Consider the following 21079-nt stretch of genomic DNA (forward strand, 5'->3'; position numbering starts at 1 on the left):
GTACCTTGTACCCAGCTTATTAGTTGACAGGAGTGTTTTTTTAATATAAAAAAAGTAATGAGTTGACAGAAAACTAAACACAATCATAAAGTCTTCCCTCATAAAAGACACTAAAACCCCTAAAGAGTGGCATACAATCATTTCAACAGGATACAAATGTGTAAAGGAATAAAAAGAAGGAAAAACAACCAATCATTGTGTGGTCCAGTTGAAGTATAGAATCTGTTTCACATTGTTCTCTGCAAAGCTTTTCCCATTTACCAGCACATTTTGTCAATTTATCTACAGTACACACCTTTCATTTCAAATCTGTTCCTGACCAAAAAGCTCCCTTTTCCACTCACTTGCCCACAGACGAAAAGAAAAAAAGTTTCCCTAGTTTGGTCATCATGCAGTCAGCTGTCAGCCTCCCATTATGATTTGGTCACTGCAAAACATTACTGCAGCTGGCCTGTTCAAGACACCAACCCTCCCCTTTTGGTTTTTTTTCTTAAATTTTAAATAAAATCCGAATGAAAACACCAGTTTCAGGAGCATTTCCCTCGATTCACACTTCTGCCACCGACTCTGAGAGCGCACAGCGGGATGAGAATGGAGGAGAGAATATTTGGCCTCGTCTGCTATTGCATGGAACACACAACATTGATTTTGTAGTTTATCTTTGGTAGTCACAGAACATGATATTCAAACAAATCAAAGCCAAAATAAAACATCAAATAATAACAATAATACTAATAATAAATAAAAAAATGAATTAAAAGTGGTTGATTGCAGTCTTGAAATTCATGGTCTCGGTAAAAAGATTTTTTTTTTTTAACTCAATCAAAGCTATAACTTTTTGCTGCTGCCTCACAAAACCACATGTGGATTTCACTCAATTGAATGTCGTGGAATAAAACTACTGTTGTTTCTGGGCCACTATGAACATGGAGGTTCGCTAAACGGCACACACAGGCCCCCCGACGATGGCTGTCAAATGCTGGAATGTGCAACGTGTCAGTCTTTATTGCAAGTCTTCGGGACTTTGTTCCCTTGTAGAAAAAAAAAAAAAAGAAATGAGCATTTTTCATCCGGTGTGCAATTATGAACAATCACTAGATTTTAAAACTAGTCATGTGCGGCATACAAATAAAACTACGGGGAATGCACGTTTATCTTCAAGCTCTGAATGAAATCACGGAGTGGAAAAGCAGACACAGTGTGATTAACAATGACAGTTGTGTTCAGAAATCACAATTAGTTGGTCTAAATCATTATCTCGCCAGTGCACACCTGACATTTTCATTCTGCTGTTAAAAAAAAAAAGAAAAGAAAAAAGCCTGCAGCTCGTAGGTGATCAGAAATTCTGTTGCAGCAAAGCACGCTCTGTCGCGAGGGCTGTTTTAAAGTATAATTTCATAAGGATAAACCATAACCTGCATGATTTCTCTGTCATTCATTCGCATCTTAAATTAAGCTTCATTGATGCGTGGAGAGAGCCTTCATTACGAGTAGTGCATTGCCAATGGACTTCATGACAAGGAGGAGGAGGGGGGTGGTTGACATGTCAGAGTGGTGACTTTGTTTTTTGTTTTTTTCCCATGATGGTGATTTTGGAATAAATGACAGAAAAATACTGCTCGGTATCTGACATTCTGCTTCATGTGTGTTTGTGTTTGTGTTTAAAAAGGACAACATGAATGGAAATCATAAACATTCATCATCAAGTGCTGACCACACAGAATCTCCACAGCATGGGCATGAGGTCTGATCAGTTTAAGGAACAACAACAACAACAAAGATGCAACAATAACAGCACTAAATGATGATAAAAAAAAACAAACCATAATGTTGACATTTTATAACCTCTCACATCCCCAACACAAAATACACCCAAATTAAAACGACATCCCTCCCATCGTAGATGGAATCAAACCAATGAGAAGTGTTGAAGGCAGTGACAATGAACAGAGGTCCCCACTCGCTCACTCTCCCTTTCACACAGACGCACGCACACACACACATACACACGGTGTAAATTAAATGTCAGTCATTGTTTCTCTCTCTCTGCTCCGTCTGTGGTCAGATGTGTGTGTCTGCGAGAAGAATGGAGAGATAGAGAGAAGAAAGAAAGAGAGCACGTGAGTGGGGGAGAGAGACTCAACCCCTCTTTGCAGTCCACAGATCGCGGTTCGCCCTGGCTGTGCGGCGAGAGTCTCCCAGAGTCTGACCGTGAAACACGTCGTCCCTCCCCCCGTACCAAATAAGTCCATCCGAGACGCGTGTAGAAAGGAAAGTTTCACTTTTTAAGCTTTACTTAAATCAAAAGTAGAAAGAAATGAGGCGGGACTGTAATCTGTGGGTTGTTTTTTTTTTCTTCCTCAGTGTCTTTTTGCTATGTATTGTAATGGCACTAGAAAGTTGACTTGGAGACATTTGAGAGCTGTCATCAGTGGCTGAGACTGCAGTTCAGTGTTTGTTATCTGGGGAGAGAGCTTTTCCGTCTCCCAGATGACCCAGACTGTCTCGGCCTCTGAGGCTGGGGAGGAGAGGGGGAGGGAGGTGGGAGAGAGGGGGCCGGCATGCTTAGCCTTTACAGCATGTCGTCGTGGCCCTGGTCGTCATCGTAATCTCTGTGGTGATCGAAATCCGGACTGTGATTGGCAGTCGTTACCAGAGAGAGGGGCCCTTCATGGTCGTCAGGGTCCAGTGGTTCCTCCTTAACGCTGATGTGATGCCTGCAGGAGGAGGAGAAAGTTAAAAATGGAGCTCCAGATCTGCTCTCCTTAACTTTTCCCCCCCCTCCTCTTTATGACACACATTGGCACAAAATGATACAGACCTGCACTGATTCTGTTTATAAAGAAGGAAACAGGGGAACAAAAACAAACGTCTGGCTACAGTGAGACTGTGAGTGGGGGGGGCCTCTGATGATAATTTCAGCTTTCTTTTGAGGTATTCCAATCCCAGCAAAAGCTGCGGGCTTTTTATTTTCATGGCAACCGACAACAGGGTATTGATAAATGAGGAAGATTAACAACGTGAGACGAGGAGAGGAGAGAATGGACTCTGCGGAGCGAGTGGGCCGCCGTTGTCAGCCTCCTGGTGGCGGCGGATCAGCGGCGCGCTGTGTGTTCCCCTTCCTGCTCGTTAACATGCACAACCTGCGAGGCGGGTCTCCAGAGGACGACCCTGCGCCGGCTTCTATCATTAATCAACTTCAAGCAAACACAGCGACCAGACACCGCCATACATGCTTTAAACTCCAGAATTAATGCGTATTTTCAAGCAAGTGTCAATAAGGGAAGAAAAGCGCTGGCAGGAGAGACGCGCGAGGAGAGCAGCAGCGGTGCACTCGGCACAACACTGTGATAAGAAACAGAGCCCTTATGAGAATAATAACGCTGTCACTTGTAAACAAGGCAAAACATGAGCCTCCCCCTCCTCCTCCTCCTCCTCCACCTCCCAGCTTACATCCTAGGCAAAAGAGCCACTAAAGAGATGAGATCTGCCAAATTTCTCATTACAGAAACAGAGCAGGAATAAAGCGTACAGGGAGACGAGGCCTGGCTGTGGCAGAGAGAAGGAGGGAAAAAAACAAAAAAACATTATGAGCAGCTGCAGGGAAACTTGCAGCTCTAACCTGCGGTGCCAGGCTGCTGCTGTAGTGGAGGTGGAGCGGTGTCAGGATGAGGCACCGGGCTCATTTACTACAACAACAAGGGCGAAGTGGCACATTCTTCATCACCAAAGCCCACATTTGATTTATTCACACCAGGATGTCTCATGTAATTTGCTGCTGTTGTGATGGAGACACTTGTATGCTAATGAGCTAACATATTATGGTGCAAATTATGAAAAAAAAAGGGGGTGGGGGAGAAAAGTAAAAGTCAGCCTTTCTATCATTTTCACATCAAAGTAACCCCACAAGTAAAGTTGCCTCAGGTCTGACTCTGTGGCTGCAGGGCAAACATGAAATTGTTATTATTACGCGATTGAACTGCATGCTGATTCTACACTTTGCTGATAATTAGCCTTCTCTGGATACCTGACTCTCATCCCAGCTCTGATTTGTGTACGGTGTTACAAAGCTGCGTCCTGTCAACCACCACCAACACCACCAACACCACCACCAACACCACCAGCAGCAGCAGCACACTTGCGTTGTAAAGGGACAGATCTGTGTTTGGGGCTACTGTAAATCCTCACTCGCACTAACTTGAGCAGGTACAGCTGGGATTTTTTTTTAAACCGAAGCAAACCCTTTAACTTCAGTTCTTGTTTTTACCCATGTGTGAATTGTGATGTTACAGAATAAAGAAATAAGAAGAGGCTCCCTCACCTCTCTCACTGTTTGGCCAGTGTTGCATCTTGATCCCAACAATAAAATAAAAAATAGTGCCGTAACTTGTAAGAAGGAAGGTTCTCTAAAAGCATTAATGACTAACTGCTGTGCAAACACTGTTGCACCTTTGGCATTTGCATCAAAGAAAAGATTAGCACATAGCACATAAAAATGGACGTAGTTTTTTTGTCCAGGAAGTTGGACAAAAGTGACAGTTACAGTAAAGTCAACTCCATTGGTATGGAAGTCTTTTTCCTGAGGAGTTAATGGTCTCAATCACAAGTTTCAGCTCTTCTTCAATAGAACATAATATTACATTTGTCAATGATGTTTCCATTGAGAGGAAAATAGACAGTAAGATAAGTGTGATTGACAGCTGGTGGAGCCTGGTCACAGGTGATGTCTGTGACTGTTCTGGATGTAATAACTGTAACCACCAGTCAAAATGATCCAGAGCAGTCCAGAGGAGCACCTGGACTGGACTTATCAGGGCTGAAGCTGATAAAAGCCTGCGAGTGCTGTTGCAGAGGAGTGACCATTGATTAAACATATCGTTTAAACTTGGGTTTATATGAGTCTTTGTACCATCTACAGCTCAATCCAAAGGCATGAAATAGCAGGTATGTTTTGTTAATAAGAGAATAAAGTTTTATAAAAACCCAAAGAAAACAGTTGTAACTCATTTTGTACTTGCATAAAGCTTATACACATAATTATAAAGAAACTGTTAGCGAGCTTTAGCAGCCTAAAGATAGAAGCAGAGGGGCTGAGGGAGATGCAGGCTGCCTTTAGGCCAGCACACCCATCCTGTCTCTGCCTTTCCTGTTCCACAGCTATGCTCACAGCTATGTTCACAGTGATTAGGGATGGCACTCTCCTCCATTTGCCCTCAGCTCATTACTGCACCTTATGTTTTTTTCAGGCTAAAATTTCCCCCAAGCTCAGATGTTTCAGGAGACTGTTTCCCTGAGTGTACCCATGCTGCTCATCGGTGGTCTGTCCCCACATCTGGAAACGATGCAGTGCGCGCTGTATTATTTTAGGCTTCAAAAACTTAGCAGACACTCCTATACAACAAGTGAACGGGGAGCTGCGGTTTCCAGGCCAACCGCAACTTTCCTACATGAGAATCTTGGATGGTGTCCTCCAGACTAATTATGCTTTTGTGTTGCTTTTCATTCAGCGTCTCTGAGGCGTTGCTGAACGTGTTGCAGCTCATGTTGCACCACGCTGGAGCCAGCAGCTCCGTTGCTCTGCTTTGTGGCATTTTATAAATATTTCAGCAAATTGGAATGTTGATTATGGCGAGACTGAGACAGACAGCGGGACACATAAAGGGATAGTTCATAAACTTGGTGTTAAAATAACAACAGGGGCTCTGGTCGTTTCAGGCTGGTGATGGAAGCTTTGAAAAAGGTGGAGTTTCCTTTTCTGCAGGGAGGCCAGCCACAGCTCTGGCCATGACCCCACACACCACTCCAATATCAGCCCTCTTCTATTTATTTATTGTCCTCTCTGGCATTGTTTTCTGTTTCATCTCATGCCACGTATTAGGTAATTTTAGTGTTTGTGGGTGGGCACTGAAAACATTCTCTGTCTTCCTCTATTTGCAGTGTTACTGTCTGAGTGGACTGAAGCTCTTCCCTTACGCAGATGATGTTGGTGATAGAAAGCATGTGTGCCACTCACATAGCTGGCAGGGGTGAGCGTCCCGGGCTGCTGTCACTGCCGTTGCTGTTTCCATGGTCCATCGCTCCATTCATCTCCTCGCGGATGGCGTGGGCCAGGGAGTGGAGGGTAGGACTTCCAATGGAAGCAGTAGTGTATAGAGGTATGTTGTTTTCTGCCATTGAAGCCTGAAAAGCAAAACCCGAAGCATTAAATGTGAAACGGAAGAGAGCTGTCAGCACTTCCTCAGTCGCCCGTCACTCTTTTCATACCAGCATATCCCCTTAAAAACTGCAACTGGGCATATGAAATGAGTTGTTTTAAAGTTCAGAGTGAAGCAGCTAAAGATGAATTCACTTGTTTTTTTTTATTTTTACCTGGAAGGCTGCAGAGAGGGTCGGACCATAGCCCAGGCTGGTCTGAATGTTCTTCACTAAGGCTGGACTTCTGCAAACAGACAAATTATATTACAACCACAGACTCATGTCTCGTCTTGCATGCATTCCTCAGCTATGGTGTCTTGTTTCATAAAAAGAAATCAATGCACTTTGTAGAAGAGCTAACAACATTTACTGGTGTAGTAATGTGGATATTAAGACTGTAGTGTAGAGTTCTGAGGTGTGTAGTCACATGGCGACACCAGACAATTATCACAATTTTGCATTTCGTGGGAAGAAAAGACCACATTGATGGAAGCAGAGCTTATGAAAGCATGATGGATGGCAAGCTTTACACAAAAAGCATGATGGCAACACAGCGTGGGGAGGGTAGGCTGGATGGGGGGGGGACATGCAGGTGGGGCCTTAGGACGGGAGGAAGTGCTTACTGTACAAGCAGCTCGTCAAAGCTCTCGTCTGTGGCGTATTTCCGAGGGCGGCCTCGCTGTATATGGCGGCCGCGCTTAAACTCCTCATCATCAACGGTCCAAAAGGACCCAAACTCATCCTCTACTCTCACAAAGCACTTATGCAGGGATAGGTTGGTGCGAATGGCACCCTGGGAAAAGCAGAGCAGCAGCAGCAGAGAGGAGGGGCAGATGCAGATGCAGTGATGGACAGGACATACACACGGACACAGGCGACACGGGGAGGAGGAGGAGGAGGGGGGGAGAGGATGAGGATCAAAATGAAAAAAAGCCATTGTGGGTTATGAGCCATCACCAAAAGGGCTTCTGAAAACATGGAGGGGCAGCACGCCAAAGCAAGCAGTGACTCTGGACGTTATGGCACACGGACAATGAGATGGAGCAGCAACAGAAGCAGAAGCAACAGCAGCAGCAGCAGCAGCAACCTCTTCCCATCAGTCAACGCTGAAACAGATGCTAGTCGGGGCTCAAAGAGCTGTGAACCTACCCACTGATCTTTTGAGGCCGTCTCTTTTGGAACTCTAGTTCGTCGACTGTCCACACAGCCCCTTTTACGTTTTCTACTCGCACAAAACACTTGTGAAGACTAAGATTATGCCGGACCGCATTCTTTAGTTGGCATGAAGACAAAGAGAGAAAACAAAACAGTGGCTATCAGTACAGTAAACAGTTCTACAAATATAAATTTAAAAGAAAGGAAGAAACAGTCATTGGATGAAACTCGAATAAAAACAAATAAACCAGGAAGTTATTGGCGGTCAGTGATCCTTGAGTTGCAAATGCCTTAAATATTTCAAGGTCTCCCTGGCAATAGACTGAGTCACTCACAGAGCTGCCGTCTTTGATCAGTCAGTACAAATGGATAAATGCATTCTTTATTAAACTGAAAGCTCAGAAAGGTTCTGGTTGAGTTAGCGTTTCATTCTCTATGTGAGGAAAGAAGACCTGCACATGTGTATCATCCCCGTGTTATTCCATAAGTTAAACTGAGGGCGTGTTGATATTAGTTTTCGTTAAATTGTCAGTGTAAGTGTATGTGGCCCTCAGCGCTTCATTCAAATGTGCTTCTTTTTTTCTCACTAGTTTTCACCCTCCCTCTCCTTCTCCCTTTCTCTCTGTGTGTTTGTGGCCTGATAGAAAACAGAGAGTTCTCTTGTGAAGTGAGTGTGAGCGACTCAGCCAGGAGTCACTGGCAGAGCACCGCACTGTTAAACTAATGCCACCCACCACCAGAACATCCCCACATATTACAGGGAATTTGTTTTTTTTTCTTTCTTTCTTTCATTTTCTTCTGTCTTTCTTTCTTCATTTTTTTTCTTTCTGTCTCTCTTTATCCTTTTATTTCAAAAAGAATGCACATATTGCTCTCCTTGGCTTTTCAATGTGGCTCATATTTTCATGTTTGTTTAAAGGGTGGTTCATTTGGACAGAACAAGAGGTGGATTGTTTTGTGTTTGTGTAAAGGTTCATTTCTAAAGGTATTAGACCAGGCTATCGTTTAATTCTCGCTAACATCAACACAATGTCTCATTCTTCTCTTGATCCAGGTTTGAAAAAGTCAGGAGAAAGAAATAAATAAAAAATTACCTTCCACGTCGCCGCATTGCGCCTAAAATATGCAAACATTCGTGTGAACCAGTTGTAGATTTCGTTTAGTGTTAGCTGCTTTTCTGGAGATTCGAGGATTGCCTGGAAAAGGAGCAGAGACAGAAACAAACATTTACAATTTTGCTTACTTCAAAAAGTGATCAATAATTCACGAGAGAGGCATGTGGGTTTGTGATGTTCTCTGGTGGAAAAGAGACAACAGCAAAGAGGCTGTCAACTCAAAGTGCACTTATTTATTTATTTTTTTCATTTCTGAAAATGATAGATTTTAATAAATTTTTTCTTTGGTGTGTGCAAATTAAGGGTGAAGGAAAACATTTCTCAGGCAGATTACAGGGCAACAGTTATGGCAGGCTCAGATTAATTCCTGAGATGGCAGATTATTGTGGCCCGGGCCATAATTGAGAGGCCATCTTAAAACAGGTTCATCCCCTCTGCCGTGTGAAATGAATGTGGAGATAATGGCAGCCGCTGTAATGCTTAATCAAATGTCAAATCTGCCTGTTTAATTCTCTGTTCAAATTGTACTCGCCATGAGATAAACAGAGAACAAAGTGAAACAAAATGTGTTTGTGACCTTCTGAAAAGCCGAATGTGTGCTTCTGTGGATCGTAAACTTGAGCCAAGTCCTTACCTGTCTTATTAGTGAGGCGTATGTGAACGGTGGTCGAACATCTGCATTCATGTAAAAGTCTTTGTTCTGATTGATATCTGCACACAGGGAAGCAAACACAATGTGTGTGTCAACAGTAATGTCCAACCAGCAGCAGATAACACACATTATGGTATGATTACATGCATACGTGTGAGTATACATAAGCAGTGTATGCGGTTGTGTGGTTATGAGGAGTGCAAACAAGTTAATTTGTATACATACAGTCTGTACCTGGAGAGATGGGCATGTTGTACTTTTCTGAGAAAAACCGTCGCCTGGGGGCCACGCTGTGCAGGCTGTTGGCTGTGATGACGGAGTGGGTCTGGGACAGTGGCGTGAGGGGGGTGGTGGGTGTGGTTGGGGTCTGGGGCAGGCTCAGGGGAGAGGAGGCCTCGTGGGCCGACTTGGACAGTGTGACGCTGGACACCAGGTTGAGCTGAAGAAGGGACGTCAGAGCAAGAGGAAAAAAACAAGCAGAGGAAGACAGACAGTAGCTCAGTTAGTCGTCTAATTACCCCTGTCTCATGACACCTCATTGACGACGCAGCTCTCCTCTGTAATTGCAGGCAGGACCTGAGATGATCCATGAACGTTTGCTCAGTGTTTGGAAAACAACCCTGGAGCCCCACGCTTGCACTCTCTCCTCCCTCCCTCTCGTGCTGCCAGCTTTCTCTTTCACCGCCTTTGTTTAATCTTTTGTCCCATTTGGACAACAGCCCCCCCCCACACACACACACACACCCCTACCCTGTCCTCCCTCTGTGGGTCTGCAGCATGGTAACCAGTGAGGGCTGAGTGGTGAAGGGAAGACGGGTGACTGAAAAATGACAGTGTGAATCTCACCTGCCCCTGAGCCGCCCTGCTAATAAGGCAGCCAGAGGAAGAAGCCAATCTGGGCTAATTACAAGCTGAAATTTTATAATGAGGACTCTAATTAGTAGCTGTTTACAGAGGTGATCTGATGATTAACTACTGTATCTGATTGACCTCCATCATCAGGGCCATGACAGCCACGGTAAAAGGGAACAGCTCCGTAGTATTTTCGTGGACAGCCTTCTGTGGAGAACATGTGGCTTCACCACAGACTTCTGCGTGTGTGTGAGGACGGAACGGGCGCAGTGAAGGAGGAGGGATTTAAGTAATAATGGCTACAAGGTAAACTAATTATGGCAAGTACTCCAAAGGTATAGCATGGCTTCCAGCAGCTGTGGCGGCTCTGAGCCAAGTGCCAAACCTCCGCACTGAAGCAGCAGTCAAGTGGAAAATTCAAGCCTGAATTCCCCCGGCTCAAGCCATTAATTGGTGGAAAACTAATGACACATATACATATTCCCACAAAATTGTTCTAATTGCTAATTTGCCAATGGAGGCCAGGTTTCAAAATTAAACACGACTTCACAGTGTGAAAAACAGACAAAAAAAGTAAGGGAGGCGAAATGTGTGTGTAGGACACAGGACATCATCAAGTGGATTTTTTTTTGGATAATGGCATGGAGGTGATTTTTGACTTTCTCCTGATCAAATTATCAACACTCAGCACTCATCAGGTATCATATAGACATCAGAAATCTAAGACTGACATCCCGACATTTGAGTGCTGACATGTCAAACTCATAGCAATCATTTCATTTGATTTGATTAAATTTTTCACGTACATTTAAAAAACAAAATAATATTTCCTAATTCTTACTACTGTTATTCTCACACATGTTTTCTGACTGTATTTAAACAGACGTGTGTCCAAGTCCTCACAATGTCTGTTTATGTTTCGGAGGATGAACTCTTGGCTTTTTGGCAGAGTCTGCCCAAATAATTTGGATTAGTGCTGAGATGCACGAATTCAGACTACATCCTCACCCGACAGTAGCCCAAGACGTGTTGTTCTAAATCATGGACAAAATAAATCACACTTGGGTTCGCGTGTTTCTGACACAATGCTATCAATAGAATGGGGGTTGTAGTGTTGACTTCTCTTCCTGTGGATTAGCAGGCTTTGTTTCATGTTTCATCCATATTCCCTGGCCATAAACACAGAGAGGCTTCAACAATAGGCCAGACAGGCTGGTAATAGCCTTGCCTTTGTCTGCTTCACCATTTGGGCTCACTCCAGTGCCTAGACAAAATGAGACTTCAGACTGAAATTAATTAAATGGTAATTGGTGATCTAATTATACTGGCTTTGACTCGGCAAGCTGCTAAAGAAAATAAACAAAAAGTCCCTCCTTAATTATGTATGGCGTAAAAGGTCAGATTTCTGACAAGAATGCTTAGTGACACCGAGTGCAGACACCCACCCACACACACACACACATACACACTGAGGGAAATGCAAACACACATACACTTACACAGCGAGAGACGTGCACTGCTAATGTGGCGCATTTTGTTTTGATCTTCCCCCACTGTCCTCGTCCACCTCAGACGAACAAACTGAATCCTGTTCATTTGACGTTGGTCATGCGCTGTATCAGTCTGTTTGTCTTTAATTAAAACTAAATATAAACCGGCGAGTTTGTTTGAGCTACTTGGCTTTGACAGCTGGTTACTTATACATGCCTTTATTATACGCAATGGCAAACAAGAGCAGCAAAGCCCAACTAGCAATTACAGCAGGAACACAGTTGTTTCCTCGGAGTGGCTCTATCTGCTGTCAAATGACTTTTTATTCTACATCTAATCAGAGGAGGGTTTTTTTTGTGGCCACCTCTAGAGTTACAATCTCTCTAAAGCCTCGCAGGAGCCACTGGCTTGACCTGCGCAAGTTCACCGCTCACCCAGCTGAAGCCAGACATATTTATCACAGCATTTCATAGCGGCTCCCAGCAGGCAAAGCGGTGCTTGGAGAAGTCTATTTATTTGAATAAAAATCCCAGTTTGCCCCCTTGAGAGCGCTAATGCTGAGCTCTGACACAGCCGTTCTCACAGGCCCTGGGGAGAGAGAAGAGGTAGCAAGCTCAAGATGCTATCTGCCACCCCGACCACTTTTCATATACAAATGTCCCCATGTCAGAGCCCTCGTTTTGCACTCTAATCTACACAATCAGTGTGTGTGTGTGAGACACAGGCGCAGCGTTAACAGACAGCCTATTGTCGTTCAACATCTCCGGGCGCTTTTATGTTGACTGGCTGCGCCGCGCGGAGCGCACATCCAGCCTCTGCACATCAATAGCGACCGCGCCGACTGTAAATAAATGATCCAAGCCGCACTCAGTGTTGAGGGACAGACTTGTGCATGATCACTGTGCTGTGCGTCTGCGTGCGCGATTTCGGATTCACACCCTGCAGTGAAGTGATCTTTACACGTTTGGCTCTGTGAATGAACTGTCATACCAACTGAAATATGGCGCTGAGGCCCCTTCTTAAACATGACAATGTAGTGCAGGCACTTAAACGCCATATGTTAAGCCCTCGCCCCATAGGAAAAGAATTAAGCAGAGAGCTTTACGGCATGGCATATATTAGGAGTGATAAGCACAATACTTGGAATATGCAACAAAGATAATAAATTGATTTGCTGTTACATTTATTAAAGAGCTCAGTTTTCCACTTCTCGGCCGTTTTGGTGAATCACCAGAAAAATCACATTCAACACAGTCTTTTTTTTTCCTTCACAGCCAGCACAATTTTAATTTCTACAAAACTGCCTTAGTTTATTCTTTAACAAATGTGATAATTTAACAGTAACGTCATTTAAATAATATTTAATCTAAAACTGAGAAGTGCACTGCATTAATATTGTTTTTTATCTCTATCATTAGCCTTTGTTTGGAATTGATTATACCTGCTACTTTAAGATAAAAGCTGGTGAACTTTATATATTAAAAAATACTATTTCAAACATCAAACCTAAATTAGCAGGAGCCACGATCACCTATAGAGCAATTTATCAATCAGAAGGCAATTTCTATTCACATATTATTCAGTTAATAACAGGTTTAGCCCCTATGTGCTAATGTGTACATCCATTGCTTTCATTAGTTGTATTGTTAGATTTTCTTTTATTTAATAGAAAGCACAAGAATTGGTAGGCATTATAATTTATGTTATCTTTTGCTTGCAGGAGAGGAACTTCCTCAATTTATTAAAACATAATGTCTGCTATCACACATCGTGATTCCTCCTTTTCTGGTGTTTTCTCATCTTTTCTTGCCTGAACAGACACTGGTGGTGTAAAGCTGATGTGGGGGCTGTTACAAAGTGAGCATCCAGTTCATCACAGACACCAAATTGAATCTTGGATGTCAGCAGATGTGGTCCAAACAATATTTACTGCCTCCCTCAAGAGAACAGCTGTTTTTATTTAGCAGATAAATAAGAAGATGGAGGAAGGGATTAATGAATACACGTGTGCCAATTAAGACAAACAAAAGGATGGGGGAAGGACATGAGGTAGAGAGAGAGCGAGAGACAGAGAGATGACAGGGTTGCTGCTCACCGGCTGTGGCGTGGCTTTGGGCTCCGTGGACTTGACATGAAGGTGTGTCATCATGGCTTGCAGACGCTCTTTGTCTTTTGCTAGCTGTAATGAGGAAAGAGAATATGTGAAGGTTTTAATGAACTGAGAGTAAAAAGAAGAAAAAAAATTGCGACTTTATTATTAATTAATTTCATAAATCTTTGCAGTGAAGACATCTGTGTGTCTGTCTAAACAAATTGATTTTTTTCTCTTGGGATTGTCTAATTATTTGTTTCTGGAAAAAAAAGAAATAATTTTTGGAAGCAGATTAACAACTCTGCACTTCTGTCTGCAATTCAAGGTTACAGTGCCCAGTGCTTTGCATTGGCAATAACAAGCCAAGGCTCTTTCTACCTGTCTAAAACCTGCGCTGTGTTAGCTGCCAGCTTAAATTATGGTGATAGGCTGCATGCAGAGGAAGTCTGTCTCTGATAAACCTTTGCTCCATCCCTGTGGATAAAACACCTCCAAAGAAGAAATAACAGGATGTTGGTGATGGTGCCATGTTTGAAAAACTGTTTCTGGTTAACATTCTGCAAACCATAATTGTTTTATACTCACTATCAGTCAGGTTTTTGTTTTTTTCACTATTATGTGGCTCATACGTAAAACCACAAGTGAATACAGCCTGAAATGTGGGAAACATTTAATCTGTCCTGTTTTCGCTTTGCAAATGTAGCAGCCACTAATTAATAAAAAACACACTTTCATGGGACGGCAGGTTTTATTTTCCACTGTAATTCGAATAAATAAGTGCAGACGCACATTAGCATTAACGGTCATGTTCACCGTTTAATCCCCTGCCGCCACACACACACAGACACACATATGACTCAGTGGCCATAATAAAGCCTCCTTAATGGAATGACAGTGAACCTTTTTTCAAAAGTGCATTCTTAATGCATACACATGCATATTTTTTTCTCTCGCAGAAAAAAAAAGACCATTCAAGACCAATCAAGAGGGACAAAATAATAAAACTACTGATTACTGCATCAACAGTTTTGTGTAGTGGGCTACAATAACCTTTCTGTTCCTTTAACTCACTGTGCCGAGTCATTTCACCAAGTGTTTTATTGTTGGTGCCAAATAGTTAAAAGTCATAAATAACTTGAAAAACCCAGTAAAATTCAAAATGTAATTATCTTCTCTACTTAGCCCTGGGTCCTTCATATATCTTTCCCTGGCTGCATATTTAACACATTTTTAATGAGTGGTTACTTGCAAATGTAAAAAAAAGATTTGGCTCTGCTCCCTCCCCTTCCATGGGTGACCTCATGTTTTGATATGAGACGGACAGGGAGGGGTTTCGGCCAGACACTGAGGAAGTGACAGGAGAAGACGACACATAAATATTTTTGGGCCAAAACAAACGCAGAGACAATACCTGCAGCTCCAGCTGTTGTACGACCTGCATTTGCACCCGACACTGGGCCGTGCTCCTGTCATCCAGGGCGTGCTCATTGTTAAGATGCCTGGAAAAACACACAAAAAAACTGATGTTAATTTGACTTTCACCTTCTGCAGCCATTTAAGATGTTAGAAACAAACAGTCGTACGATGTCGCCAACCTGGTAATTGAGCACAGCACGGTGAACAGAGCGTGTGTTGTATCGTTAAGGTCAGTATTAAGCAGAGTTTCAGCATGCTAAACATCAGCTTCTGCACCAGCGTAGGAAACACTTATTTTACTTTAAGAATGACACTTAATATTTCATGACAGTCATGTCTGCTTCAACTACAGCTCAGAGATAAGAGGGATGATTGAAGAATTTCAGGATGGACTCCTTTGCTAAATTATGCACAACTTCCCTGATGCCATTTCTTCTCCACCTGCCTCACTGCATTTAACCTTTTTGGATGATTTTTTTTTTCCCTTTTTTTTCCCCTGTTGATATTTCAAAATTAAGGCCATAAAGCCAGACCAAACATGGAGGACAACAGGGCGACGAGATGGGATCTGTCACAAACTTGAATTATGGATATAATTATGCGTGATTATTTTATACGGGGAAGATGTTCTCTTTTCCTGTACATTTATAACTAATCTAAATAAGTAGCTCGCTGTTCAGCGGACAGGTTCTTATTTTTTTTTCCTCTGTGATTTATTTAAAATGGTGGAGATAAGGTTCACAAGTGAAGGAAATATGATTGGAGGAATTTTATCAGTCGCCGCATGAATTACTGTTTGAAAATGCTTATGCAGGGGCATTTCATTAATCATTTAATCATAATCCGAGCAGGATGTTTGAACTGATTTCACAAATACCCTTTCATTTCACTACTTCATTATGCTCGCTAATGGATCCAATATATTATATATATCATAAATTATATCACATCTTTGGTGACCATGTAGGTCACTGTCACCAGGCTGGCGCCGGCAGATGGGGGAGAGGCGCGTAACGCGTCTGCCTTTTCAAATGCACTTTTTCTGTCATTTACCGCAAATCAAAAATAGCCAGTTGGCCTGTGAATGCACAGTGGCAGTGCCGGTGTTATGATAGCCCAATAAATTTCACGCCACTGCTGTATGCACAGACAACACATTTGTGCGTGAAAAACCCTACATAACCTCAGAAAACAGACACATGTGAAAGGAGTGGAAAATTGATGATGCTCTTCTTGAAATGTGAAAGTTTCTCTTCAGCAAACGGCATTTTTTTTTCCATCAACCTTGAGGTGAATGATTTAAATCTTTATGGAACCGCGGGCTCCTCTACCCCTTCAGGTCTTTTGTATGCCGGTAACACATTTTTCAAAATCACTGCAATATACATTCACTGCCTTGATGTTAATTATTGTGGCGAAAAAGAAATTAAAATGGCATATTTAAAGCAGCTGTGGACAATAACCTTTTTAGCTGAAATCAATTCAGACTTCTCTGAGCCGTCCATTTGTTTGAGTCAAATAAATGGCCATTTAATTAAGTACCTTGGAAAATGAAACTGGTAAACATTTCAGGACATCTTACTAAATTTCAAAGAAGAAAATAATAGGTAAAGACGTTTCAGCTTCAATTTAACTGGCACAGAGTGAATTTTCAATGAAGGGTGGCCTACGTGAGCAGCTTTGGAATTTCTCTGTTCATAGGAGACATGTGCCCTGCTTCTTTTCATCCTTTGTTACATTCCACTTTATTTCTTCTAATGACATGGAGAGTCACAGTGCATAATTAATAGGAAATGAAATATTCAAATGGCCCTAATGCAGCCTTGAGAGGAGTGTCTGGACACGGGAGCAGGGGATACGGGGGAATTGACATCGAGGGAGACTATGAACGCTGGCATGTGTCACTTTCTGGACTTCAAATGAAGCCACTTTTAAAAGCTCTCTGGCAGAATGACAGCCCCTAATATAAATTGCCACAATAAAACAAGTTAAAAAGACATTTGTGTAACAGTCGGTTTTTTACATATCAGTTAGTTTGTCTTCCATCTTTCTTCCTCCCCCTCCTCTCTTTACAATTTCTAATTACAAATACTGGACCCAAAGCTTAAGGCTGTCTCTAAGGAAGGTTTATCTTTCTCATTTCTGAGTGGAATTTTAAATTAAATGCACACATCTTTACACTTAACATTTAAAATGCATTGAAACCTGATGTTTAAAAAAAATATATACATATATGTATACATATAATGATTTTCCGATATAATTACTGATTCCATTTGTTTTTAAGCACCCTAACGTCACCTTTTTTTAATTTTACATTATTTTACATTGGCCTTCCTTGTGTATCATTGTGTGTGGTTTACATGACTCCATAACTCACAGAACAAATGCCACCTTGTGAGGAGGTGTGAGAGATACTGTGAGTCTTTATGGTCTCAGCAGGCGGACTGTGCAGCACTAGAGGGCACTGCAGTGTTTCACTGGCTCTGACCTCTGACTGGACACGGAGGAGATGGACTTGACCCCCATAAAAAACACCAAGCTCTGCCGTGAACCCAACCACACCCTTCTGAACACTGAACCTCAAAAACAGGAACAGCGAGTCGGTGCTTTGGATTTATCAAGATAGTGTGTGTAGGTATGTAATGTTTTCCTTAAAAGATAGAATAAATACACACACAGTTTAAAACAACATTTCAGTCCCATGTTAGCTGTTAATGTTGGCGTGTGGAGCTGAAATCTGGTTGACGTTAGAGTCCTCCTCACCTTTCTTTCTCCCGGTACACTCTGTTCTGCTGACTACACACACACACACACACTTCACTTATATTTTCAATATTTCTCCAAACCTTTGGAGACTTTTTTGTCGAGCATTTCAATGCCTGATGTATTCTTTGTTTTTATTTTTGATTCTTTTTGGAGGCCCGCAGTATCAGTTGCTGTATTTCATGTGGAAGTGCTTAAGGGTTTGAGAGTTAACACCTTGGTGAGCTGCTCGCACTTTTGCCTGCTGCTAAACAAAGGCAGCTTTGTGGAGACTCTCCCCAAATGTTTTCTTAACATGTTCCAAGCAGTTTGAGCAGGCAACTAAAGTAAACAAGATGTTGCCATGATAAAAACACTTGTAAAAACATAGCAGAGTGCACTTGGAGACTTTTTTCAGACCAAGCTCTACCAGGCGAACTGAATTTAATTCCCCTCACTTCTATAAACAAAGGGTGAGGCAATGTCGGCATACAATAAATAGTGATGGATTTAAGGGTCACTCCCAAACCTGAAATATGTTAGTGTGTGTTTAATATGTTGTTTAATAACTCAATGTCACAGGATGTTTATTTAATGAAAATCAAAATGAGTGAGTGTCTCTTTTTTGTTTTTGTCTTGAACATAAAGTGTATTGTACATTCTGGTGTGATAAAGTCTTCCGATGAAAAACATGCTCAGTGGGAACGGACATAACTGTACAAGCACAATCAAAAGACGGCTTAACATGTTGAGAAACGCAGACAAAACTTTCAGCAGCCTGCAAGAGAGCACCTATTCCTCCTGCGTCTGTGTTCGCTGAATGCTTGTTTTACCATAATGGAATTGTGTCATATCTTGTTTAGAGTGCGACTAATCTGGGGTGACAGTGAGCCATTGATCGTCTGCCACGATGCAGATGTTGGCGCTGTTATGTGTTGGATTACGCACAGTGCACTGCACACCGGCTTGACTGGTAAACCTCAGTTCTGAATCAGCCAGGGGCTCGTGGCTCATGACAAAGGCCTGTGTCACAGTGCCACACAGCAGTTGATGCTGACTTGGCTGCAGCTCTCAGTGCTGTTTACATGGTTACAATTAACACTGTGCTTATAGTGTAAACCAGAAAACAAAGAAACAAACCAAAGAGCAAAGAAGGACGGCGTGATGCAAAACAGACAGAGAACAAACAGACAACAAGTGTAAAGCTGAGCAAGACAATCACACACACACTCCTGTCCGTTTACAAGGGCAAACATGCGGCGCACCCTAAGGGTGGGCTGCCACAGATAAACATCCTATTGTTGTTTGTTTGGGAAAAATGGCCCTAGTCACTATGGGACACTTATCAGAGGAATTAGAGGCCCATGCCGTTCTCAGAGGGAGACCCCCACCACACAGTACCCTTGTCAAGAGAGGAGCGACCCAAGGCACCAACACTCAGCAAAAACAAGCAGCTGCACCTGTAGTGCCTCTGAGCTGTTGTAAATGACCCAATGCTGGGGAAATACACACACACACAGACACTTCTGACTGTGGCTCTAACTTACTTGAGGAATGAATGGAAATCATCAAACACGGCTTCACATCCAGGCCATTTGCAAACACCATGACCGTAGAGAGGGTGGCTGTTGGGAGAAGGCTCTTCTAACGTGGATCTGAAAGAGAAATTCACAGAAAAAGGAAGTATTTTTACATGATGTGAGAATTGTGAAAATTGTTGTTTGGGAGGTGTATTACATGCATGCATGCATACATTTAACTGGACCTAAAACTGGCCTAGGATCTCTGTGGGATCTCTAGGATACCTGCCACCGAGCAAAGGGGATTTGGACACACTTGTCAAATGACAAATTTGGGTTGGAACCATAGCTGCAACAATAAGAGTTAGCAGCTTTTATGAAATGCAAAAGGTCAAAATGGCAAGACTTAAAGTTGACGCCCAAGTTAGCCCTGTTCTGTTCCCGCTCTAAAACGTTGACTTCTCCCTAATCTGTGAGCCTCAGTCTGTGTGGAATAATTTCACCCGTGTGCCCTCCTCTTTCTTTTTCTCGTCAAACAGGAGAATCACACTGTGAAAGCACAACCAAATCAATATGTAATTATTTAGTATCGCTCTGCCATGTTGCAGTTCCCTTTGATCAAGCCTGAGAGGGGGCTCCCTCATTCGCTGCCCACTGCATCATGTCGCAGAGCCCATCTGGAGCAAGTCTGCACCATGACACAAAACTCCACTTTCACACTGTGCACAAACACCTTCACCTGACCAGACACACCTCTGTCTGGTCTTAATTTATCTACTGACCGATCCATGTCACCAGGGGCTGACGAGCATGCATCCACAGGGAGCGTCTGGCTTCGTACAATCAGTCAAATAGCAGGAACATCTCTGAAAAACAAACCTTACAATATCTTCCATATGGAGCGAGGCGTGCAACCACAGCTAACCACAAACAGCGCGGAGAGGAAGGAGCTTGTGTGCAGACAGTGTCTGCTGAGAGAGCGAGACAGGCAGCCATATGGACACAAGGCACTGTACAAGACACACAACTTTCAGCTACAAGAGCCTGGGGGACTGGCCTATATCGCTACCACCTGTGCTTCTGGTGACTCGTGAGTGCAGCGCCACTGCTGCTGCCGCCGCTGCTGCTGCTGCTGCTGCTGCTGCTGCTGCTGCTGCTACTCTTCCAGCATTAGCCCTGCTCTCTGAGACACAAGGTTGAATAGGGAGATTCATTACACCACAAACTGTTTGTGTTGTCATGTGGGAGTAACTCCAGCTGCTAAGGTCTCATTCATATACATAGATCCAATAAGAGATCATGTCTAATACCACTACTTAAGGGCCTTTGAAAAAGGAATACTCAAACAATAAAATATTGCTTTGCTGAGCCAATCATTTATCTGCTGGGATTTAAGAATGCATGTAAAAACAAGTGAGTAAAAGAAAGCCAATTTTGCAGGATTAAGCAAGTTGATGTTCAGATTAAAATCTCATTTGTATCCATGTTAGCAAAGCTGTACCTCAAACAGGGAATTTCAAAGGTCGTCACAGGTTTCCTTGTGTTTTAATTACTTGCTTAAGAGTTCACATTGTTCATAACATGTGATAATTGCACCGCAATTAGGAGGCAGTCAAGCATTCATGAATGTGGTTAGCGGCTTTTTTTCCCCTTTCCTCCTTTAAAGTCAGTTTTTTTTTAATTCAATTATGAATTATGTATTCATATTAAGACCTCTGTTTTGATACAGCTAATAAATAGACAGCACAAGACCTATAATAATGAGTTTTTAACAAGGAAATGTGTGAACTGGTGAAGGTAATGCTGGTATTTAATCTAAAGTGATCCTTTTTTTAATTTTATGTGA

At 42.7% G+C, this 21079-nt stretch overlaps 1 protein-coding gene across 4 annotated transcripts in view; it reads right to left on the bottom strand.

Annotated features, from left to right (window-relative positions):
- Positions 1–2356: 2356 nt before the first annotated feature.
- The window catches only part of LOC122786393 (forkhead box protein P1-B-like), a 52702-nt gene continuing 33979 nt past the window's right edge, over positions 2357–21079 (bottom strand). For 2 of the 4 annotated variants that reach the window (XM_044052673.1, XM_044052671.1), the window contains exons 6-15: positions 19261–19368; positions 14964–15051; positions 13556–13639; positions 9352–9556; positions 9100–9176; positions 8445–8546; positions 7345–7466; positions 6370–6439; positions 6014–6180; positions 2357–2717 (exon numbers count right to left, since the gene is read on the bottom strand). In XM_044052673.1, coding sequence (XP_043908608.1) covers positions 2573–2717; positions 6014–6180; positions 6370–6439; positions 7345–7466; positions 8445–8546; positions 9100–9176; positions 9352–9556; positions 13556–13639; positions 14964–15051; positions 19261–19368 — 1168 coding nt within the window. In that variant the 3' untranslated portion in view covers positions 2357–2572. Of the gene's footprint in view, positions 2718–6013; positions 6181–6369; positions 6440–6818; positions 6989–7344; positions 7467–8444; positions 8547–9099; positions 9177–9342; positions 9557–13555; positions 13640–14963; positions 15052–19260; positions 19369–21079 lie in introns of all 4 variants that reach the window. The other 2 variants (XM_044052675.1, XM_044052672.1) reach the window with 2 other exon arrangements.

This window comes from Solea senegalensis, linkage group LG20 (genome assembly GCF_019176455.1).
Source record: "Solea senegalensis isolate Sse05_10M linkage group LG20, IFAPA_SoseM_1, whole genome shotgun sequence".
Taxonomy (NCBI): domain Eukaryota; kingdom Metazoa; phylum Chordata; class Actinopteri; order Pleuronectiformes; family Soleidae; genus Solea; species Solea senegalensis.